Genomic DNA, 21518 nt, shown 5'->3' with positions numbered 1-21518 from the left:
CCATCTAATGCAGGACCACCAGAATGAGAACTGAGCAGACAGTTGAGAAGTGAGTGCTGCTCATTCTGTGGAACTTGCAACTCTGGGTTGCAAATGGTCAGTGGGAAATCATTGTGGAGTTGGAAAATCCACCCTGGCGGCAATTGTCATGCAAAATATGGAGGGCCATTAATGGTCTTCTGCTATGTAGGACTGTGACTCTCGGTAATGTGCAGGATATAGTGGATGGATTTGCAGCAATGGGGTTCCCGAACTGCGGTAGGGTGATAGACAGCATGCATGTTCCTATTTTGGCACCAGCCCATTTTCCCACAGAGCACTTCCACTGAAAGGGCTACTTTTCTGTGATTATGAAAGTGTTGCTGGATCTCTGGTGACACTTCACCCACAGCTTTGAGAACACAGGACTGTTCAGGAAGCTACAAGAGGGGACCTTCTTTCCTGAACAGTGGATTACCATTAGCAACGTTGAAATGCCAATAGTGATCTTGGGGGACCCAGCCTACTCCTGTCTCATAAAGCTGAACACCAGCCACCTCTCCAGCATCAAGGAAAGATTTAAGTACTAGCTCAGGAGGTTCTAAATGACAGTTGAATGTGCTTTTGATCATTTGCAGAGATGCTGGTAATAGCGCTGTTTACTCAAAGACTGGATCTCAGTGAGAAAAATATCCCAGTGGTTATAGCAGCTTGTTGTGCCCTGCATAATAGCTCTGGGGCAAAGGGAGAGAAGTTGCTGCTGGGGTGGAGGGCATGGAGGAGGAGTGGCTGCCAGTTGACTTTGAACATCCAGACACAAGTGCAATTAGAAGAGCTCAATGCAGAGCTATGCTACTGAGGGAGGTCTTAAAAGAGCAATTTAACAGTCAACCTCAGTAATATGTTTTGTTGGAATGTGCTCTACCTGGCCCTGAAGTTTTGGGGTCTGTTAAGGATTGTATGGTGCTTGGTGTACTTTTTATGAATATAACACTGTTAATACCCCTATTAATTTTGTGGTGCTTGCTGTGCATTTATAATTATTACACTCTCACAGATCCTATGAGTTCTCTCGCCTTGTACAATAACAGGTGGTGGATGCTTTCAGTAGTGCTAGGCATTCTGCAGCATATGTTGCAAAGTAATAAAGATGAATTATTTAGGAAAAAAAGTGCTATAAAAATGACAAAACTTCTGAAATACATTAACAAAATACCACTTAAAGGGAAAGAACATTCATGTCCATTTCAGTTCATTTTGGCTATATATACAGCAGCCAAGGCTCTCCTAGGTCTGTGTAAGTGAATCTGTGGTTCTCCTTACTGTCACCCAGCATGGAGTGCAAGGCTATGGATGTGGCTTCTGATGCCATGTGGAATGTCAGGAGTATAGGGAGCTGCTGAAATGTAGTTCTCCATCCGCTGCAAATGGAGGCGAGCCTGTGATTGTTGAACTTGTAGGTCAGTGAGAATCTTCAGCATTTGTTTGACAGAGAAGCCCCATTGTGTCCTGGTGCATCTCCCTCTCTGAATCCTGCACCTTTCTCCTGTCTGTTCTTTCCCTCTCCATATTGTCTGCAGTATTCAACCGCCCAGCCTTCTCTTCATGGTCTGATACAGCAAGACAATGCTGCATCTCACCGAACGTATTCCCCCATGTCCTCTTCTTTCTCCTCCTTATCAGAATCGGGTGTTCCAAGGGTGGTGAGGGGGACCCTCAAGGCTGCAATGGCAGCCGCTACAGAAAACAGCATCATTGTCAATGTAGTCACAATGGAAAGCAAAAGTTAAGTTTCAGATCTCCCTTCCTGTGCTCCTCTGAAATTTTAAACAAATAACATGCTTATTGACACTTGTGCCTTATTGACACTCGGCCCACCAGGGACGAGTGGCTGGGGAGAGTGAGGAGGGAATTGTTTGGTTACATGAAATAATAAAATTTCAGACCCTGATTCCATGGACATCACAATGACACTGAGCACTGGAACTGTTTTGCACAGGCAGTGGTAATTGTAGCTGATACCTTGCTCCTGAGAGTAACAAAGCTGCTGCTGGCATCCCAGGGCTGTGTCACTAGCCTCTTTACTGCCATGGTGCCTGCCAAAGTTGTTGCAGGCAGGCGTGGGCAAAAGTCCTGCTGCAGAGGAAGAAATAAGGCTGCCATCCCTAGAAACCTTCGGGAGAGGATTGTAGAGCATCTCCATGAAAGTTTCATTTGAGGCCTTTTGGGAGGAGTCAGTGGACATCCCTGTGTACGTAAACTGCTCAGCATGGCCTCTTTCAGCTAATTCTACAGGGAATGAAAAGCGGATAACAACACTTCCTCTTTCTGTTGTACTGCTACCTCTTCTAGTATGAGTAAAGTAATGAAAAGTCAGTACCTCTGTCATCCTGTTGGGCTGGACATCATCTGTACACTTAAACATGGTAATACAAAATGCAATCACACACTTACGTGAGGACTCTTCCCCTACATTGAGCTCGCCCATGCTCGCCTGCTGGAATTGACTGGACTGTGGTGGAGTCTCAAACAGGTCCTGGCTCACAGCATAGCTGGACCTCCTGCTCGCATATCCCCTATCCTTCTCCCTCCTGATCCTTGCTTTTCATGACAGAGGCACGTGACTTGGGCTCCTCAGAGGTATCCACAGTGGTGTGTGGGGTAGTGGCAGGATCTTCACCAAGTATAATATGCAGCCCTTTGTAGAAGAGGCAGGACTGCAGCTTGGCGCCAGATCAAGTATTGGCCTCCCTGGCCTCCTGGTATGCCAGCCTCCATTCCTTTGCTTTCGCATGGCACAGCTTCTGATCCCTGTCATACCCCTTCTCCTGCTTTCCCCATGCAATCTGCTGGTAGATTTCCATGTTTCTACAGGTAGTCTGTAGCTGTGCCTGCACAGTACAGTGTCTTCTCCCCACAGGCCCAGGAGATCCAATAACTTCTGTCTACTCCAGGTGGGAGTATGTCTGGAGCATGCAGCTGGCATGGTTGGTTGGGCAGGTGCACACAACAAGAGAGAGCTACAAAGTGTACTTGCTAAGCTAGGCAATCGGGAAAAGGCTTTTCAAAGTATGCTGGATTTTTAAAGTGGTGGGGAGAACCCCTTCCCGTGTCCGTGAACCCTGGGCAATGGACGTCACAACTGTGAGCAGAGCTGTCAGTGTCGGGCATTATGGGACAGCCGCTGGAGGATTGTTAGGGTCATCATAGGTCACGTGGAGTTTGCAGTTGCACTGCATCGCCCACAGTACATCAGCAATGGTTCAGAATTGTTCAGGAGGTGTTACTGTGTCACTGTAACAGGATGCTTTCGTTGGTGGGAGACAAATTTCAGTGCCTTAGGTTGTAAAGCGCCTATGGGTGGTGGGGATGCGGCAGCACCCCCGGCTTGAAATGGTTTCCATCATGTAAAGGGTTTACAGTTTTGTTCAATGGCTTTCAGTATCCTCACTATAAAAATTGTTCCAATGCCACTGTGGGTGCCTCCTTTCTTCAGCATAGAACTCTACACTTAATGCATTATTTGAAAATTCTTGCAAGTCATTTTTAGATTAAAAAGAAATAAACCAAAAATTAATTGTTGCTTTTTGCAGATAGAGGGGTTAAAGAGCAATTTCCTGCAAGGAGTGAAGATCAGAAATCAAAGAGCAAGGTTCTTCAGAAGATTAACTGCATATGTTGAACTGACAAAACAGTCATTAGTAAACCTACTGGATTTTGTACTCAAATCCCAGATTTGACTGGATTTCGGAATCCATTGTATATCCACATACTAAAACAATGTTGGTTTTTCAAGACTAGCCTCTAGTAAATTGCCAGGTTCATATTGGATCTGTTTTTGCTATCTAAATCAAGCAGTGGCTGGAGCAGGTATCTCGTGTGTGTGTGTGTGTGTGGTTAGCCCTTAGTAGTTTTTTGGTGGAAAATTGTGACTGATGCGTTTAGTTCTTTATACTGTGTAATGGTTGCTTAATTGTTCTTTGATGTAAGGGTGGCTTTCATATATCCCACAGAAGGGTGTACATTTGGAATAACAGGGTAGCTTTTTACATGTACACAAAGTGGATTGTGAGCTGCTGGGGGCACTGTAAAGCACTTAGAACATTAGAGTGCTGTAAATAATAATAAGTCTTTCAACTGTTTCACATTAATATTTCTGTAGTTCCAGCATCTCCTCTTTATTGCTGTGTCTTAGATCAGGGCTTCTCCTTTGGAAGGAGTGTGTGACGAGGTCAGTGGTTTCCATTCCCCTCCTTCCCTCACTATCAACCTTGCTCTTCTAGTTCAGCCTCAAGTCTCTTGTTCTCCTTCCATAGGGTGTTTTTCTCACCAACCTTTTTAAGTGCTGGGAAATTACATAGTGGTAAAATCTGTAGTAGAATGTTGTTAAATCCTCCATGTGTTTTAACATTGCATCAGCTGCTTGTGGTTAAACCAACAGTTTTTGTCCATTCTGATGGAAATCTTGTTTTATGCTGTGTGATCATACGTTTATGTTTATCATTGCAGACAGTGCCATAGGGTGCTGTGTATGATTCAGAACCCAGCCTCAGTGCTGTTACAGACCTAACCATAGAAAGGCAAATAGTTACCATTTACCAGATAACTTGCTTTCAACAGCGTAGACTTCCATCCTGCCAGACTTCACAAGATACTGTCTCACCACTTTAGTTGGGGAAATACAGTAGGGTTTCAGACTTGAAGGACTCAAGTTGGAGAAGCAGGAGGGAACCCTAGAGAAAAAGAAAATCCTGGATGAAGATTGGTTGTAATCTTGCCTGTCAGAGGAACATAGAAGTCTGTGCATTCTCAATCAAGTCATAGAATGCAAATCAGCTAAGAGAGTGTGAAGACCTCTTACCACTTGATCATTTTAGCTCATTCAGAAGTTTCCCTACTAAGCTGACATATCTCTGTTTTCTGACTACTGTTTTTGAGCTATGGTGATCCGCTGGCTCAATCATTTGATGGTGACGGTTTCCAAAGTAGCAGACTGCTTTTTCAAGTACAGCTGAGCCTGGGTTTTCTGTGTTTCATAGTCTCTGTGCAGATGTGTGGAGAACCCTACAGCTTCTCCAATCCCTTCCAACAGAAGGAGAAAAATGCCAGGAATTGAACTTGTTCTCTTGTGTATGGGAATACAGAGCACTATCATGCCAATTCAGGGCCCCGCTCCAGTCACTTATCACTAAGGCTGCGCATTTATCTTGGGGGTCACGGAAGTCATGGATTCCATGACTGCTGCAGCTGCTGGTGCTGGCTCAAGGGCTGCCCGAGCTGGCCAGCAGGAGCAGTTTGGGTGTTTGGGAGGGGGGCACTTACCTAGGGGTGGGGGGTTCCCCGGCTCCCACAGTCTTGCAGCTCCTAGGTGGCAAAGGGGCCAGGAGGGAGCTCCGTGCTGCATGCTGCTTGTGCCTGCAGGCCCCGCCCCCTCAGTTCCCATTGGCTGTGGTTCCCAGCCAGTGGGAGCTGCAGCAGAGCTGGCACTTGTGGTGGGAGCAGCCCACCGAGCCCTGCCAACCTTCCCCCCCAGCACCAGCAGGGGTCCTGGGCCATGCTGCTCCCCCTCCTCCCCCCCACCACCAGCAGGATCCCCTGGTCCACCTCCCTCAGAACTCACAGCAGCCCTGGACTGCCCCACGCCCAGCACTCGCAGCCCCCGGCCCAAGTTGTAGTCATGGGTATTTTTAGTAAAAGTCATGGACAGGTCACAGGCTGTGAATTTTTGTGTACTGCCCGTGACCTGTGACTAAAACATAGCCTTACTTATAACTTCTTCATCAGTGCAAAGTGGATCCTAAAGCTAGACAATCTGACCCTAGAGAATCTCTCCCCATGTTGGCTCTAAGCTACCCCCTCCCTGTGTAGTTAAAGTGACTTGGAAAAGAGGATCTGGCTAGGACACAGCCCCTTTGGTTCATTGTCAGCTAGCACAGATTAAAGCAGTCTTCAAACTGCTCCAGTTTTTATTGGTAATGGGCCTGCTGGTGCAGAGTGGCCTCTATGTCGGAAAGCAAAAAGGGAATCTTTGTCCTTGTGTTCTTGTAGCTGTCCTGAATGCTCCTCAGTCAGAGCTAAGGATCTGGTCCATTGCCTACTGAGACTACAGAACTATCAAATGTTTCCCTTTTAAAAAATAAACTCTAAAGATTACATTGTCATCTGCATTTTAAAATGGCTAGTTAAGGCCAGACACTTTTTTAAAATCTTTTTTTTTTTTTAATACACCATGGTACAGTATTCTCAGAAGGGGATAAATATGTTGCATAATATTATGAAACTTCGTGGGACTTGGATGCAGATTATAAAGTAGACAAATATATAGATCCTTATCTAAACCTATTTTATTTTTTTAAACTACTTGTCAATAAATACTTTTGTTATGAATCACACGTTAATTTTTTCTGCAGGAACCTGCTCGGTTATGGCTGTGGAATCTTCAGCAACTCAGTTGTTAAAGATTTTATCGGACGTGGTCCTTACTTTCACGCAAAAGCAATATATACATTTTAAGTTTGTTTTTCAGGTATCTTTATGTCCGAAAGATGGGTTCCTTAGTTTAAATTTGAAAAGTACATATATTTTAATTGAGGCAAAATGCCACAAGTGTTTTAAATGCTTTATACAGCTGTCTACAGTATGCCTTGATTTAGTTTAGGTTTACTAGAAAATATACTTTAGAGAACAAACCTGCTTTGGCCAAAGGAAGGGACTATCTGGCTTCAAACGATTTTCCTGGTTCTAATTTCTGTTGTCCTAATTCTGTAAATTCTCAATATAATAACATGAACAGTCGTCCTAGAGAATTCTCGTGTAGATAGTTTGCTGTTTTAAAAAAACATAATCAGAAAATCACACAATGTTACAAATGCTATTCATTTAAAGCAGCAAATACGTTCTTGAGGTGTTTTGCTTTGAATCACTGTGTGTTTTAAGGTCCAACGAAAGCCTTGTAACCCAACAAGACAGTGGGTCAACAACTTTATTTGATTCAGACATCCTTTAAATCAGTGGTCTTTTTCATTTTTAAGGGTGTCATGGTCTTGTCTTCCTGAATAACAAGTTATTTTTTTTTCCTCTTGAAAACTTTTCTAGTGGGCTAGTTGATACAATATCAAGAAGTAGGCTTACATTTCTCTGTGTTCAAAAAAGAAATAAAGCCAAACTACCTGAAACCATTTAAAACAAAATATGCAGGGCAGAGATAAGTGAGTATTGATGGTATTGAATTCCACTTCAAAGAAATTAAAGGTAATTTGTCTGGGGGTAAATAATGAAACAAAGTTATTTTAGAGAACGGAGAAGCCTGGAAAGCAGTATTTTTTTTTTCAGTGACTATCCCAGAATTATGCAGTTATCTGTCACAGTTCCAGTTTTTTTGCCACTGTGGACAATAAATCTATTACCTGTAGATTTATTGCAGGCTGCAGGGGCATTCTGGACACTTCCAGGAGAAGCGTGGGGCTGGGGCAGGCAGGGCGCCTGCCTTATCCCTGCTGTGCCGCCGGACTTTTAGCAGCCAGAGATTACGATAGACTGTCAGAGATTCCAGGATCGACCAGTTGATCGTGATCTACCAGTTGGTGACCACTGGACTGGATGATCATGATGGTCCCTTCTGACCTTAGTCTGAGTCTGTATGTAAGAAACATTTTAACACCTCCTTCCTTACCACCTGTAGCTTTGTTTATGTGTTGTGCTGGATTGTGCAAAAAAGCAATGATGCATTTTTACTGACTTGTTAGTTCAAAGCAACAATAGTTTCCTCCAGCAGTAGTAAACATAAACTGTCCCTAATTTTACAGTTCCTAGAATCAGATTTTCCCCCCTTCTCTTCCTGCTTCTTTTAGTGGGCAGTTTGCTGTAGTGAAAAAATGTCGTGAGAAGAGTACTGGTCTACAGTATGCTGCAAAATTCATCAAGAAACGGAGAACAAAATCCAGCCGACGGGGAGTGAGTAGAGAAGACATTGAGCGAGAAGTTAACATACTGAAAGAGATTCAGCACCCCAATGTGATCACACTGCATGATGTTTATGAAAACAAAACAGATGTTATTCTTATTCTGGAACTGTAAGTAGCTCTTGAGGGGCTTGGGGCATGGTGGAGATTGTCTTTGTGTTTGGGAAGTAGGGGCTTTCCTTCAGAGTGGTAACGACTTAATGAACTTCCTGTATAAATGCAGGCGAGTCTTGGTGTTTTGAAAAAAGAAAAGGAGTACTTGTGGCACCTTAGAGACTAACCAATTTATTAGAGCATAAGCTTTCGTGAGCTACAGCTCACTTCCTCAGATGCATATCGTGGAAACTGCAGCAGGCTTTATATATACACAGAGAATATGAAACAATACCTACTCCCACCCCACTGTCCTGCTGGTAATAGCTTATCTAAAGTGATCATCAGGTGGGCCATTTCCAGCACAAATCCAGGTTTTCTCACCCTCCAGAGCTCTTTATTCCAGGTTAGACTTGCAACTCATAGTAGTTCATTTTTGGTGAAATAGCTTGCCCAAAATCCAGAGGTAGAATCACAGTTCAATAGATCCAGTGTAGGTCTTTCTACTTGCTACTTTAGTCACTATGATTATGGTGATATCCAAAGGTAACATTCAGCTACATATCTCCAGTTAGATACATAGATTTTAAGAACCAAATTAGATGGTGATTTGATTCATAATTATTATAGTGGGCCAATTTTTTTCTGCGTTATATTGGTGTAAATTCAGAGTAACACTACTGGACACATTGTTACATCTGTATAACTAAACAGGATTTACCCAATGTATGTTGCCATTCTGCAATGTTGAAACTTAATCTGAGCTTTTATATTCCTGCATTTGTCTTTCATATGCTTCTTACTAATTCATATTAATACATGCAAGGCTAGTATTAATGGATGGGATAGGGGCAAAATACATTTGTAAGAAATGGTTTTGGATAGTTCCTTTCCGTTCTTAAAATTCCCTCGCAGGTTTTAAGAGGATAAACACAGAGACCACTTTTAAGGGAAGGCCCCAAAAGTGCTTTTCGGCAGCGGCAAGCACATTCTTTGTACACTTTTGATGGCCTGTGGTGCTGCAGTATTGGTCAGACTCAGTTTACCAGAATCACCATTTACTCAGAACAAGAAGCCAGAACTGGGACAAGTGAAGCTCTAGGTCACACCCATGAAGCACAGCATAGCACTAGTATTTATTTGTGTGTGTGTTTTGAGCACTTCTTGCTTTACTGAAGCATTAGAGAATGGGGGGGTTCTAGCCAAAATTCAGTTTCATGCTGAGTATTATTAAAAACAAGGCTATGGCATTATTTAACGTTGATCAGTATGACAAACAGGTTTAATTGCAGGCCTGTACACCAATGCTCCACTTACGTTTCAAAGGCGTAAAGGCTGAAATTTAGGTTATCCCAGGAGAAATAGTCGTGAAAACTCTAGCAACCACTCACAATTGGAAACTGGCACCAGAATCTTGGCCGGGGTTCTGTTTTGTCACTATGTTGGTTTTTTCTTTTCCTTTTGTGCTGATTGTGTTTCTCTGTTTACTAGTTTGTACACTTAAAACTGTCCCCTTCCCTTCTTTTATAGTTTTATACTTTAGGACACTGTATGTATACCAGGGATCTCAAACTCAAATGACCACGAGGGCCACATGAGGACTAGTACATTGGCCCGAAGGCCGCACCACTGACCACCCCACTGCCCTGGCCCCGCCCCCACTCCACCCCTTCTGTGAGGCCCTGCCTCTTCCCACCCCTCCCTGCCCCCAGGGGGTTCAGGAGAGGTGCGGGGTGCGTCAGGGGGCTCAGGGCAGGGGGTTGGGGCGCAGGAGGGGTGCGTCAGGGGGTCAGGGTGCAGGAGGGGTGTGGGGTGCAGCAGGGGGCTCAGGGCAGGGGGTTTGGCTGCAGGAGGGGTTCAGGGGGCGGGTCCAGCCCGGTGCGCACCGGGGGCAGGGCAGGCTCCCCCCTTCCTGCCCTGCCCCTGTGCTGCTCTGGGAAGCTGCCGGGACCTGGGGGTGGGGGCACAGGGGTCTGTGTGTTGCCCTGGCCGCTCCTCCAGGTACCTCCCCCGAAGCTCCCATTGGCCAGTACCTCTCCCGAAGCTCCCAATGGCTGCAGTTCCCTGTTCCCGGCCAATGGGAGCTTTGCGGGAGGTACCTGGAGGAGTGGCCAGGGCAACACACAGACCCCTGTTCCCCCTCTCCCCAGGTCCCGACCGCTTCCCGGAACGGCGGGGTCAGGGCAGGCAGGCAGGGAGCCTGCCCTGCCCCCCGGTGTGCGCTGGGCCGGAGCCGCTCTTGGTAAATGCTGGGGGGGCCGTGGGGAGCTGGTGGGCCACAGAAAATAACCCTGCAGGCCGCATGCGGCCTACGCACCATGTGTTTGAGACCCCTGGTGTATACAATGCTTTTTTTCCCCCCTATTAACCAACACACAAATTAACAATAGGGATTTAGGAAGGAAGCAAAGTTAGAGAAGAGGAGAATTCCCACGGATATTTCTTGTGATTTTATACATACTATAAATCCTAGTAAACTTGTTGAAACGTTTCTACAGCTGTCCTACATATGATTGTTTACCATGCCTCTACTTATCTGTCTGGTATTTATCATCTTAGCTGCTTTAATTTGTGCTCCCTGTCTACACTGCATTGATAATAATTAAGGAGGAGAAGAGTGAAAAAATGTAAGCTCTTCGTTTCTACAAATATTTTGCATGATAAAACTTCTTGAAGATTTATAATTAGCATTGGAAGACCTACCAATCCGTCCCTTCTTCCAGACCCCTTAAATGCTGCATCAATGCAGAGTGAATGTACGGTGACTTATTTTTTCTGACTTGTTATTTCCAGGGATGTCATTTATCACGTCCTCTAGCTATTTTAACATCTGAGTTGTGACACAAAATTCAATCCCAAGGATGTTTCAAAGGGCGTCTCCTGCAGCTCTGGTCCCATGGGGCTGGCTGGGCTTGGCTCCCCGCTGTGGGCATTGGGACCTGCCTGGTGCATGGGCTCACAGCGCTGCTCAGATTTGGCCCAGCCACCCGTCCATGATAGTGGAGAGCCAGCCAGGCCAAATTTGAATGAGTGATACTGCAACCTCATGCATCATGGTGCAACACCATTCTCATAAATTTGGCCCCCAATCTCTCATCAGGGGGCCTGGGCCAAAACTGAGCAGCACTGCAACCCTGTACACCAGGTCACCAAGTCAGCCCCGTGGAACAGGAGCCACCACTACAGGCTAAGTGCAGGATGGACTCTGTTACCTCCCCTCCAGGGTCTTCTCCTCTCTAGGTGCTCTCAACCCTCTCCCTAGCCCATTTATTGGGCCATGACAGGCCATCAATATGTACAAATGAGTCCTGAGCCCTGAAAGGTTGGGAACTAGTGCTTTGTGCATGGAAATAGTGCTACGTGGTGCCAAGGATAAAAGTCATACTGGAGTATAAATGTGTCCAGTATTCCATTGAGCAGTGTTAATTGATGCTAAAGTCCTCTTCTCACATGTCTGAGCAACATGTTTAACAAAAGGACTTTAGCATTAACTAAGGCCACTCACTTCCATATCATTATACTTTATACTCTTTGGAATTTATGACAACTTTGATTCCTCCCCTGAGTAATTGCTAAGCTCTACTCAACATAAATAGTTTGACAGACTCATTTGTTTACACTCGGAGTTTAAATGTCCAACCTGCTAGTGCAAGACCGAAGGCTTGCAAGTGTGTATGCAAAATCTAGTTTGTTTTGCTTCTCTCAATTCCTAGGATATTTTCAGTGTGGAGTCATTTGTTTTTTGTATGTAGTAGCTAGCCATTACAAGTCCTTATTTTATTAATAGGATTATAACAGACTGTATAAGGGCTCAAAATTCACTATTGCTTTTGTTTATAGTTTAATTTTTTATATTAATACACTTAAGTAATGTTTCAGAAAACTCATGTAATTACATAAAAATTTAACATCAGATCTAAAAAGATAATTTTTCTATCTATATAATATATATGTAATATAACCTTCATTATCCTTAAAATTACCTTCTTCCATATTTTGATCTCATTCAGCCTTGTCGTCTAAGCAGGGTGAGGTCAGATCAGTACTTGCATTGCAAGCCTGTGAGCAAAACCTCACAGGAGGAGGAGGAGATAATGGGGGTGGTGGGCTTGCTGGGAGCGCTCTTACTTCTTAGGAAAAAAACTATTGACCACGCAGAAGAATGTTATAAGACTGATAGTGTTGGACTCAGGGAACTAGCCAGCCCTCAACTTAGTTAATTATATTTTGCTTACATAGAAAGCCCCTTATTGTTTCAATTGAAAGTTTTTTCACTTCCCTCCTTAGAAATTACTATTTGGCCTTGCTGGTTCAGAAAGCTGTCTGACATTGAATTCATTTTAATATCACAAAGTACATATAATTGTGTAATTACAGGAATAAAACAGAGAAGATAAAGTGATAGTAATCCCTTTAATAATTGAATATAGCAATTGCTGTGAGAGCAAGCTTTAGTAATTAGCCATAACACGAAGATATTGTGAAAAACAATTTATAATGTAAATAGATGGAATTTTTTAATGTCATGCTGGAAAGACTTTTAAATACAGCATAATTCCAGTTAGTCGAAAATCCTAGTTATCAAAATCCATATTGTGTACCTGTGATGGGATGAACCCCCATCACCTGCAGAAGAAGGGGGGGAACCCAATTAGAGAGACGCTCTACCTGTGGGGTGATTGACTGCTTCATTCCTGGCCAGAAAGGGGAGAGGTAGATGATGAGCCATTAGACACCCTGGGTTTGTAAAGCTCCTGAGGGAACTCCATTGTGGGTAGAGACTGCAGAGAAGGCAGTACTCTCCTGCAAAGAGAAAATGACAGGGAGCAAGACAGGCTTTTGTGAGGGAAGTTCTGGAGAAGGAGATAAGCTCTTGTGGGAGAAGTCCTGCGGTAGAACTGACGGCAAAGTTGGTATTTCATTGGATACTTGGTACCCTGGAAAGGGACAAGACTGGAGAAGTGTCCTGGGCAGAGGACTAAGTCACAGAAGACAAAGGTTAAGTCAGTGCAGCATAACGGAAGCAGCTAAAGGGAGCGCTGGAGGTGCGGATCAGTTTAGTGCCAACTCTAAAAGCGCTCTGACTGTGAGTAGAGGCAGTTTATAGTCCCACATGTAGCCCTATATTAATAACGTGACTGTTTATCTGAACACCCGGTTGTCTGAAAGATTTGGATAAACGGGAGTGTACTCTTGTATGTAAGTGCATCTTTAATGTTTTGATATTCCTATTCTTAGGGACATACTCCTTTAACATTGTTTATGCTTAAACAACTAGTCCAGTAACAAAACTGAAACTTGCCTTCTGTCCTGTGTCTATCCATCCTGAGGTAGCTTTTACCCATTATTAGGCAGTTTGACTATGTTTTCTCTCTGCATATAAATTCACCTTCCAGAAATCATTGAGTCAACAGTGTGCCCTTGTTGCCAAGAAGGCCAGTTGGCATTTTGGGTTGTATAAGTAGGGGCATTGCCAGCAGATCGAGGGACGTGATCATTCCCCTCTATTTGACATTGGTGAGGCCTCATCTGGAGTACTGTGTCCAATTTTGGGCCCCACACTACAAGAAGGATGTGAAAAAATTGGAAAGCGTCCAGCAGAGGGCAACAAAAATGATTAGAGGACTGGAACGTGTACATGACTTATGAGGAGAGGCTGAGGGAACTGGGATTGTTTAGTCTGCGGAAGAGAAGACTGAGGGGGGGATTTGAAAGCTGCTTTCAACTACCTGAAAGGGGGTTCCAAAGAGGATGGATCTAGACTGTTCTCAGGGGTAGCAGATGACAGAACAAGGAGTAATGGTCTAAAGTTGAAGTGGGGGAGGTTTAGGTTGGATATTCGAAAAAACTTTTTCACTAGGAGGGTAGTGAAGCACTGGAATGCGTTACCTAGGGAGGTGGTGGAATCTCCTTCTTTAGAGGTTTTTAAGGTCAGGCTTGACAAAGGTCAGGCCTGGGATGACAGTTGGGGATTGTCCTGCTTTGGGCAGGGGTTTGGACTAGATGACCTCCTGAGGTCCCTTCCAACCCTGATATTCTATGATTCTTTTCATTTTACACCAATATTCAGCTATTGCTGTGGGATGAGCCAGAATACTGTATATCCGGTGTAATCTTACAAAAACTATTTAATGTCTGTATTGACACCGTAAAGTTATGTCTAATGCCAACATTTTTTAAAGTGATCTTCTGTTTTTACTTTTCACACAGATAACTCCTTAATCAAAAAAGAAGCCACAAAACACTGCCCATAACTTCTGCAGAGTTTTTTGTTTAGCTGCAATCTCTTAGTAGCTGAAACACTAATTCAAATTAGTCAGCAAATATTGCCTCGTCACTGCACTTCAGCAAATCAGTATTTCTGATTTGTATTCTTTATGTAACGTGAGTATCCACTGGAGGCATGTCAGTACAGACATCTTTTTAGTTGCTGTCAATAACTGTTAACATGCATTCTCAAGGAGGCCTTTCTGATGCCTGTTAACTTTGATTTTCACCTCTTGGTTCACCAAATGGATTGCAATATTGCATGCAAACTCCTTTAGAAATAGGATGTACCCTTTTAAAATAATTCTTGTGCACTGTTCATCAGCTATTTCTTTACCATGGCCAATAGACTACAGAGGGGCTAATTCCAGCATTCCATCCTCTCATTACAGTTGTATGTTAGCTAAAGATTAAATAAAATCTATATATTCATGATAGTGCTATATTTTCTCGAGAGAAATATATGGGCATTGTCCTCCCAAAACCTTGTTTTGAACATACATTTCTGTCAGCCTTGGATAGACTATTCTTGATTTTCATATCATGAAGCTGACCTGGATAAAAATTCCAAGATAGTATTGCAGAAACCTTCTGAAGCAAATGTTTTTCAGTACCAGATTTAGTTCTTATTCACTAATAGGGGTGCTGGAACTATTTTTATAGTGTGGGTGCTGAGAGCCATTGAACCAAACTGTAAATCATGTATATAATGGAAACCACTTCAAGCCCAGGGGTGCTGCAGTTCCAGCACCTATGTTCACCAACATCGGAAATCTCTTCGAGGATCTTCCAATCTGCGATATTTCATTTCATTCTGTCATCCTGTTCAATTTTTTTAACCTTTTGGATCAGTTTTCATGATTGACTGCAAACGTTTTCTCAAGAGTATTACAATTTCTGGTCTCTGGCCCGTCATCCATTAATCTTACAAGAAATACCTGTGTTTGACTCATGAACTGAAACTATCCTCCTCCTCTTCTAATCTAATGTTAACTGCCTGCCGTTCTTTCCCTGTCACTCTGGTAGCTAAGCCAGTTTCTGCTCACAGTTTTGTGTCCAGTTCTCTTCCTCCCCAGCCGCTGCACCTCACTTGCTAGTTTCTGTTGTTCCTTAGTAGAACTTGGCTACTTCCAGCAACTCTGGATGTTAAGAGGATAGGATAGCTCCAGGCTCTGCAAAATGCAGAAAACACAGCAGAAGAATGGTTCTGCTCTGTCACAAGCACATTCTGCTGCTACTGCTACCTGGACACCTCTCCACTGACCTTGGATCCATCACTTTGTTTGTCGGTGCCTCTGTTTTCCTTCCCACACTATCTGATTTCTCCATTCAGATTGGAAGCTCTTTGGGGGCAAGGACTCTTTCACTGCAATGTTAGGGATAAAATAATGCATTCCTACCTCTTTTTCTGCAGAAATGTTTTGCCCTCTGATGTTGGGGAGAACATCTCTTAGGTGGTTTCCAAGTAAAAAATATTAAGTTAGCCCCAAGATGTTTTTATAGCAAATTTCAAACTTGAATAGGATGAAACGAAAAATCTGAAGTATGAACATTTATTTTAAAGATGAGAGAGAGAAATAATTTCTTATGGTGGGGAATAAGATGACTTCAGACATTTTAGCGACAGCTACTTTTTTACATATACGTGCACTTCTGATTTCATATAAAACTCTTCCTCTTGAACAGAGAGAAAGTTGTCACCTTCTTACCATTATTTCAGTTACTTATCCTAAAAAGTGGAGGATCAAAAATGCAATGTTCAGGAATGCTGATGATTTCAGTAACTGCTTACTTGAGTTAGCAGTCTCAACTAGTAGTGGACCCGTTATATTCCTGTTTCATCTTACTAATCATGAGAGGTAAGGAATTAGCTTACAGCCAGCAGCCTGAAGTTCACCTAGCTCATCCAGTTCTTCAGACTCTCTGAAACTTCATGGTACTGGTCTTGTCTTGGCCTTAGATGAAGCTTAAAAAAAAAGTCATGGTGGCTGTAACTGTCGGCTGCCTTTAATTGTTTCACCATGAGGTTTTTATTAAGGCAGAGAGTGCTCTTGAGTGGCTTTGTATCTAATTTTGAAAGAATGAAAATGGTAGTGATGAACTCTCCCCTTAGAACTCTTGCATACCTATTATGAGTTAATGTTTGTAGGTTATGGAAGCATCTGGAGTTTTTGACCAGCATTTACGTTCGCACACCTGGTACGAGGGAGTGTGACGACAGCCATTGGTAACACCAATGTGCAGTTTAGGTGTGTTTTTTGGGACCTGGGCTGTTTGGTGGTGTAAGTAGTTGCTGTTAAGTAACAACCTTATTAGTTGGAGTGTGTGTATGTGTGTAAATAAATATTTGTAGGACACAAATAGTCAAGCTCGCTTAATCGCTTTTGGAAGCTGAACACAAGAATAGGGACCAGTTCTACTTTATAATGGAATTGCTGTGTTACTTAACAAAAACAATGAATTCCCATGTTTCTTCAAAATGTTGTTTAAACTGTAACCTTTTTACTTTCTGTCCATCATTAATCTCTTTTTCATCAAAGGAAGGGGCTTTTTGTCTTGACAACAGCACAGCGCAAGAAGGTTGCTCTGAAATAGTCAGTGTAGGAATCTAGAAGGTACAATAAAGCAGAGGTCGAGATATTTTGTCATAGTGTTGGGATGAAGATTTCCATTCTAAAATGAAACAAGGAGTTACCTGAGACTTCTCCAACTGTGGACAGCCTAGAAGAAACATTTTTGCTATCAGACAGGCCGACGGAACAAGCTAAGGAAATCTGTTGGGTCAGAACTCTTTTTCTAACACTGGCGTATCCCCAGATTGGTACGATTCCAGAAAAATTATGAAATTGAGTCTCCTGAAAAAATGCCCCAAACAGCTTAAGAATTTTTTCTAACTTTCCTGATTCACTCCCCATTTCCAATTCTAAGCAGCTTTGATTGTTTTTAAACCTATTGGGCTTAAAATTAAAGTTTCTTCAAATACGTTTATTTTTCATCATACCATAAATCCTCAGATGATCCTTTTAATTATAAGAAAAGGAGTACTTGTGGCACCTTAGAGACGAGCACATTTATTAGAGCATAAGCTTTCGTGAGCTACAGCTCACTTCATCGGATATCCAGTGAAGTGAGCTGTAGCTCATGAAAGCTTATGCTCTAATAAATTTGTTTGTCTCTAAGGTGCCACAAGTACTCCTTTTCTTTTTGCAAATACAGACTAACACGGCTGCTACTCTGAAACCTTTTAATTATGTAATTCATTTTGGAGTATGAGCAGCATGGCACATGGCTTAGACATTAGGAGTTGATGCCACTAGTTTTGAAAGTTAATTGGTTCCAAGCTCCATGTTTAGGATCCATAATGATATCCTGTGGGAGCTGGTGATTAGTCCCATATCATAGTTAAGGAGGCCTGATAACTTGTAAAAACATTATCCATAGTTATTTGTTCTCCAGAGATGCAATACAATTCCTTTCCCACAGGGAGAACCTGCCTGATGTAAACACATCTGTACAATTCACTTTTAATATTCTGTTGGAAGGTCAGGCAATGCTTGTACCAATAAATGTTTATAGAAATATCTTTTGTAATAGCCCAGTTATTGTTAACTAATTTTATTCACACAAATTGTGGGAAAACCCAAAGGAAGAAGTAGATGTTGACTTTGCTATGAACATGTGAAAATGGTTGCACAAAACATTCTAGAATGCAGGGTTAATATAAAAATGGTTTGGTGCTTGGATATAATATAATACAAAACACTGCATTACAGGAATTCATAGAAATATATAACTGCACCTAATGTGTTCTGCTTTCATAATATGCTCTGCATATTCTTGTATTATGTGTAAACTAAAAGGTTTTATGTAGGAATGAAGAAAAGTATAGTGCTTCAAGGAAAGTCATTGTGTTAGGGTGACTATAAAGGTGAGAAGATTTTGAAGTTTATTTTAACAGTAATGGAAATTAGATGTGACTTGAATTTAATTTAGTTACCCTGTTAATCTGAATTGTCATTGTGTAGAGTCTGTGGATAGCAGTCACACACATTCTGCTAATCGGAGTTGTTAGCGTACAAATGAGCAACTCTGAATTTATCCAGTAACTTCAATCAGCAGCTAGGAAAAAAGAGAAAATGAGCAGAGAATATATTGCAGGCATTATGTAAATACTGTATACAGAACTCTGAGAGTCTGTATAAAAAGACCAAAATACAGTGCCTGATAAATTATCTGTACTACCTTCAGGAAGCAATTTTTATCCAGTCACTGGTTACTGTCACGCTGCTGAGCTCTAGCTTCATGAACCTCTGTGGATACTTACAGCAATTCTTCTTACTTACAGGTGAACTAAAAATAAAATCTTAAAATTCCATCTGCTTGAGTAAAATGTGCTGAACGGTCCAGGTTAGTGAGGCTAATAGGGACATTAATCACATTGCAACGTCAAAGCAAACCCTTTTTATTTACCTTTCAGTTCTCCTAAATCACGTCAACTGGCTTCAGCTCAACATGGTGCATGCTAGGGCATCGTAATGAAGCTAAAACTAACCAGCTTGATTTGTAAGGAATCTGAAAGAGGAAGTGGGGAGGTCAGTTTTAGGTGATGGTGTGCTGTGTTGCCCTCCGCCTCCTGACTTCATTGTGACTACTCACGTGCTTGAAGTTAAGCACGTACATAAGTGCTTTACTGGGTTGGGGCCGCGTGCTGAAGAATTGCCATGGGAATTGACGCTGTTTAGTTTCACCTTTTAAAGATGAGACTGTAGAGGAGACCAAGTGGCACTCCAATGCAAGCAAACATTGGTGGAAGTTGTTAGTGTGTTCCTAAATATTTCCCTCGTGTTTATGATAGAAGCCTATGGGTACATCTCCACTACAGCTGGGAGGGCACTTCTTAGCGTGAGTAGACAGACACATGCTAGCTGTGCTTAAGCTAGCACGCTAAAAATAGCAGTGTGGCTGCAGTGGCCCAGGCTAGCCACCTGACTCTATACCCAGGGGCTTGGAACGGGATTGTACTCAGGTGGCTAGGCCCAAGCCCGTGCTGTTGCAGACGTGCCACTGATTTAGCTTGCTAGCTCAAAGTGCATGTCTGTCTGCCCATACTGGAAGGCTCCTTCCCGCCTCTCCCACCCCTGCTCCCTCCCCAAGGCCTATCCGCCCATGACTCCCTTCTCTCCGCCCCCTCCGCCAAGTGCCTCCCAGCAGCCCTCCGCCAAACAGCTGATTGGGCCGTAAGCCCTGGAGAGGAACCACTGTGGCTGGTGGGTGCTGAGCACCTCCTGGTTTTTTTTCCATGGATGCTTGAGCTCCAGAGCACCCACCGGTGCCTATTACTCAAGGAAGGTATGTGAAAATAGCCCAGGGGTCCTTAAACACTCTCTCTAAAGATATGGTCTAGCCTAGCGGTTCTCAAACTGTGGGTTGGGACCCTGTTTTAATGAGGTCACCAGGGCTGGCTTAGACTTGCTGAGGCCCAAACCCTACCACCTGTGGTCAAAGCTGAAGCCTGAGGCTTCAGTACTGGGTGGTGGGGTTCAGGTTACCAGCCCCCTGCCTGGGGCTGAAGCCTTTAGGCCTCAGCTTTGGCCCCCCCAGCTCAGCGTGGTGCAGCTCAGGCTTTGGCCCCTCCTCCTGGGGTCATGTAGTAATTTTTGTTGTCAGAAGGGGATCGCGGTGCAATGAAGTTTGAGAACCCCTGATCTAGCCTGTAAGAGAGATTGTCTCGTGAATGTCTCCCTTTCCATTCCTCATTACTCTCTTATCCCTGTGGCAACTACAAGAAACACTCACATTGACAAATATTATTAGGAAATTAGCTTATATATTTTTAGCGATCTCTTAGTACAAATCAGTAACGCTAGATGAGGAGGAAAGCCAGCAGCATGTGATCAGCCACCTTTCCCTGGACCACCAGAAAGAGCTGTGGGCTGTAGATTATGGACCATATCTTAGGGGAATCTCTGAAATATTCAATAAATAGCTGACAGAGAGTGAGTGTGTGTTCGTGTATCTGTGTGCACGCATGCTTGTAAGGTCTTCTCAACTGACGGGCAAAATAATGAGCCGTGTTTAATTTGTAGGTATTTCATTTTTATACTACTGTACTAACAAAGGGAGTTAAACCTGATCACCTTCCCTTATAGTCTTTAATTTTTTATTTAATTATTATAGTTTCCTTTATTCTTTATTATTATCATTATTATTGGGAAGAAAATGTCACTTAAAAAAAGACTTGTTTTCCACCCATCTTGATCCAAGCAGTAAGAACTCATTAAGATACACTTTATATGAAATTTCCATTACAATGCTGAAAGTTGTCTCATAAAAATAGACCTAGTAGAAAGAAAAGGAGTACTTGTGGCACCTTAGAGACCTCGTAGAGCAAGTCAAATGTATTTTCAAAAACTTACACTGATTATAAAGCTATTGTTGTATATGAATCCTATTTTTAATTATCAAAACTTCAAATCTTGATCAAATTTTAAGATCACGCTAGTGGACAGAATTAATACCAATGCTTCTGTGCATCTCAAATATTGTCCTTAAGCTGTAATTTTGAATTTCAGACTGTTGAAAATCACTATGCAAAGAAGTGAAAAATAAAAGAACTTTTGAGGGTTCCAGTATATTTCTAATGACATGATTTTTAAGATTCAAGAGGTGACCAAATCAACCAATGGTCTCAGTTTGAATCCCCCAACTGAGAGAAATTTGGAGACTTTTTTAATATGGTGTTCAGATACATTAATAGGTTAAAAAAAAAAACAGAATTCAAGACCTTATCTTGCCTCCCCCTTCTCAGTCACTGAGCACATCACCATCAATCCATGTTGATCAGGCTCCTACCTCAAATGACAAGAGGATTATCTTCAACTCCTTACTTTCCCTCTTCTCTCATATCCAAGCTGTGTCCAAATCTTGCTGCGGTTTCCTACACATCCTTTCTGACCTTTGTCGTCTTTCTGTTGACATACCTAAAACTCTCACTTCAGATGGTATGCCCTTGAGGACAGGAACTCTGTCTTCCTCTGTAGAAAGTACTTGGCACGTTTTGAGTTCAGTTTTAGTATGAATGATTAAGGCACTAGATTAAATCAAGGATTGGAATGTGTTTTGGAATGCTCTGAGCACAAATAAAGCATGTTGGGGCTGCTGCTAACTGCAGATTGAATAAACCCTGATCTTGATTCCTTCTAATCCTAAAAACCATCT

The 21518-nt window shown here is 42.8% G+C and overlaps 1 protein-coding gene across 9 annotated transcripts in view; it reads left to right on the top strand.

Annotated features, from left to right (window-relative positions):
- Positions 1-21518, top strand: part of DAPK1 (death associated protein kinase 1) — a 123559-nt gene that overhangs the window by 46403 nt on the left and 55638 nt on the right. For all 9 annotated transcript variants that reach the window (XR_012159054.2, XM_073344991.1, XM_073344992.2 and 6 more), the window contains one exon: positions 7830-8051. Coding sequence is in view for 8 of the 9 variants with exons in the window: in XM_073344991.1 (XP_073201092.1) it covers positions 7830-8051 (222 nt within the window). In the remaining variant the exon portion in view is untranslated. The remainder of the gene's footprint in view (positions 1-7829; positions 8052-21518) is intronic.

Source organism: Lepidochelys kempii, chromosome 5 (genome assembly GCF_965140285.1).
Source record: "Lepidochelys kempii isolate rLepKem1 chromosome 5, rLepKem1.hap1, whole genome shotgun sequence".
Classification (NCBI taxonomy): Eukaryota; Metazoa; Chordata; order Testudines; family Cheloniidae; genus Lepidochelys; species Lepidochelys kempii.
The sequence above is the reverse complement of the archived record's forward strand: the minus strand, read 5'-3'. Positions and strand labels throughout refer to the sequence as shown.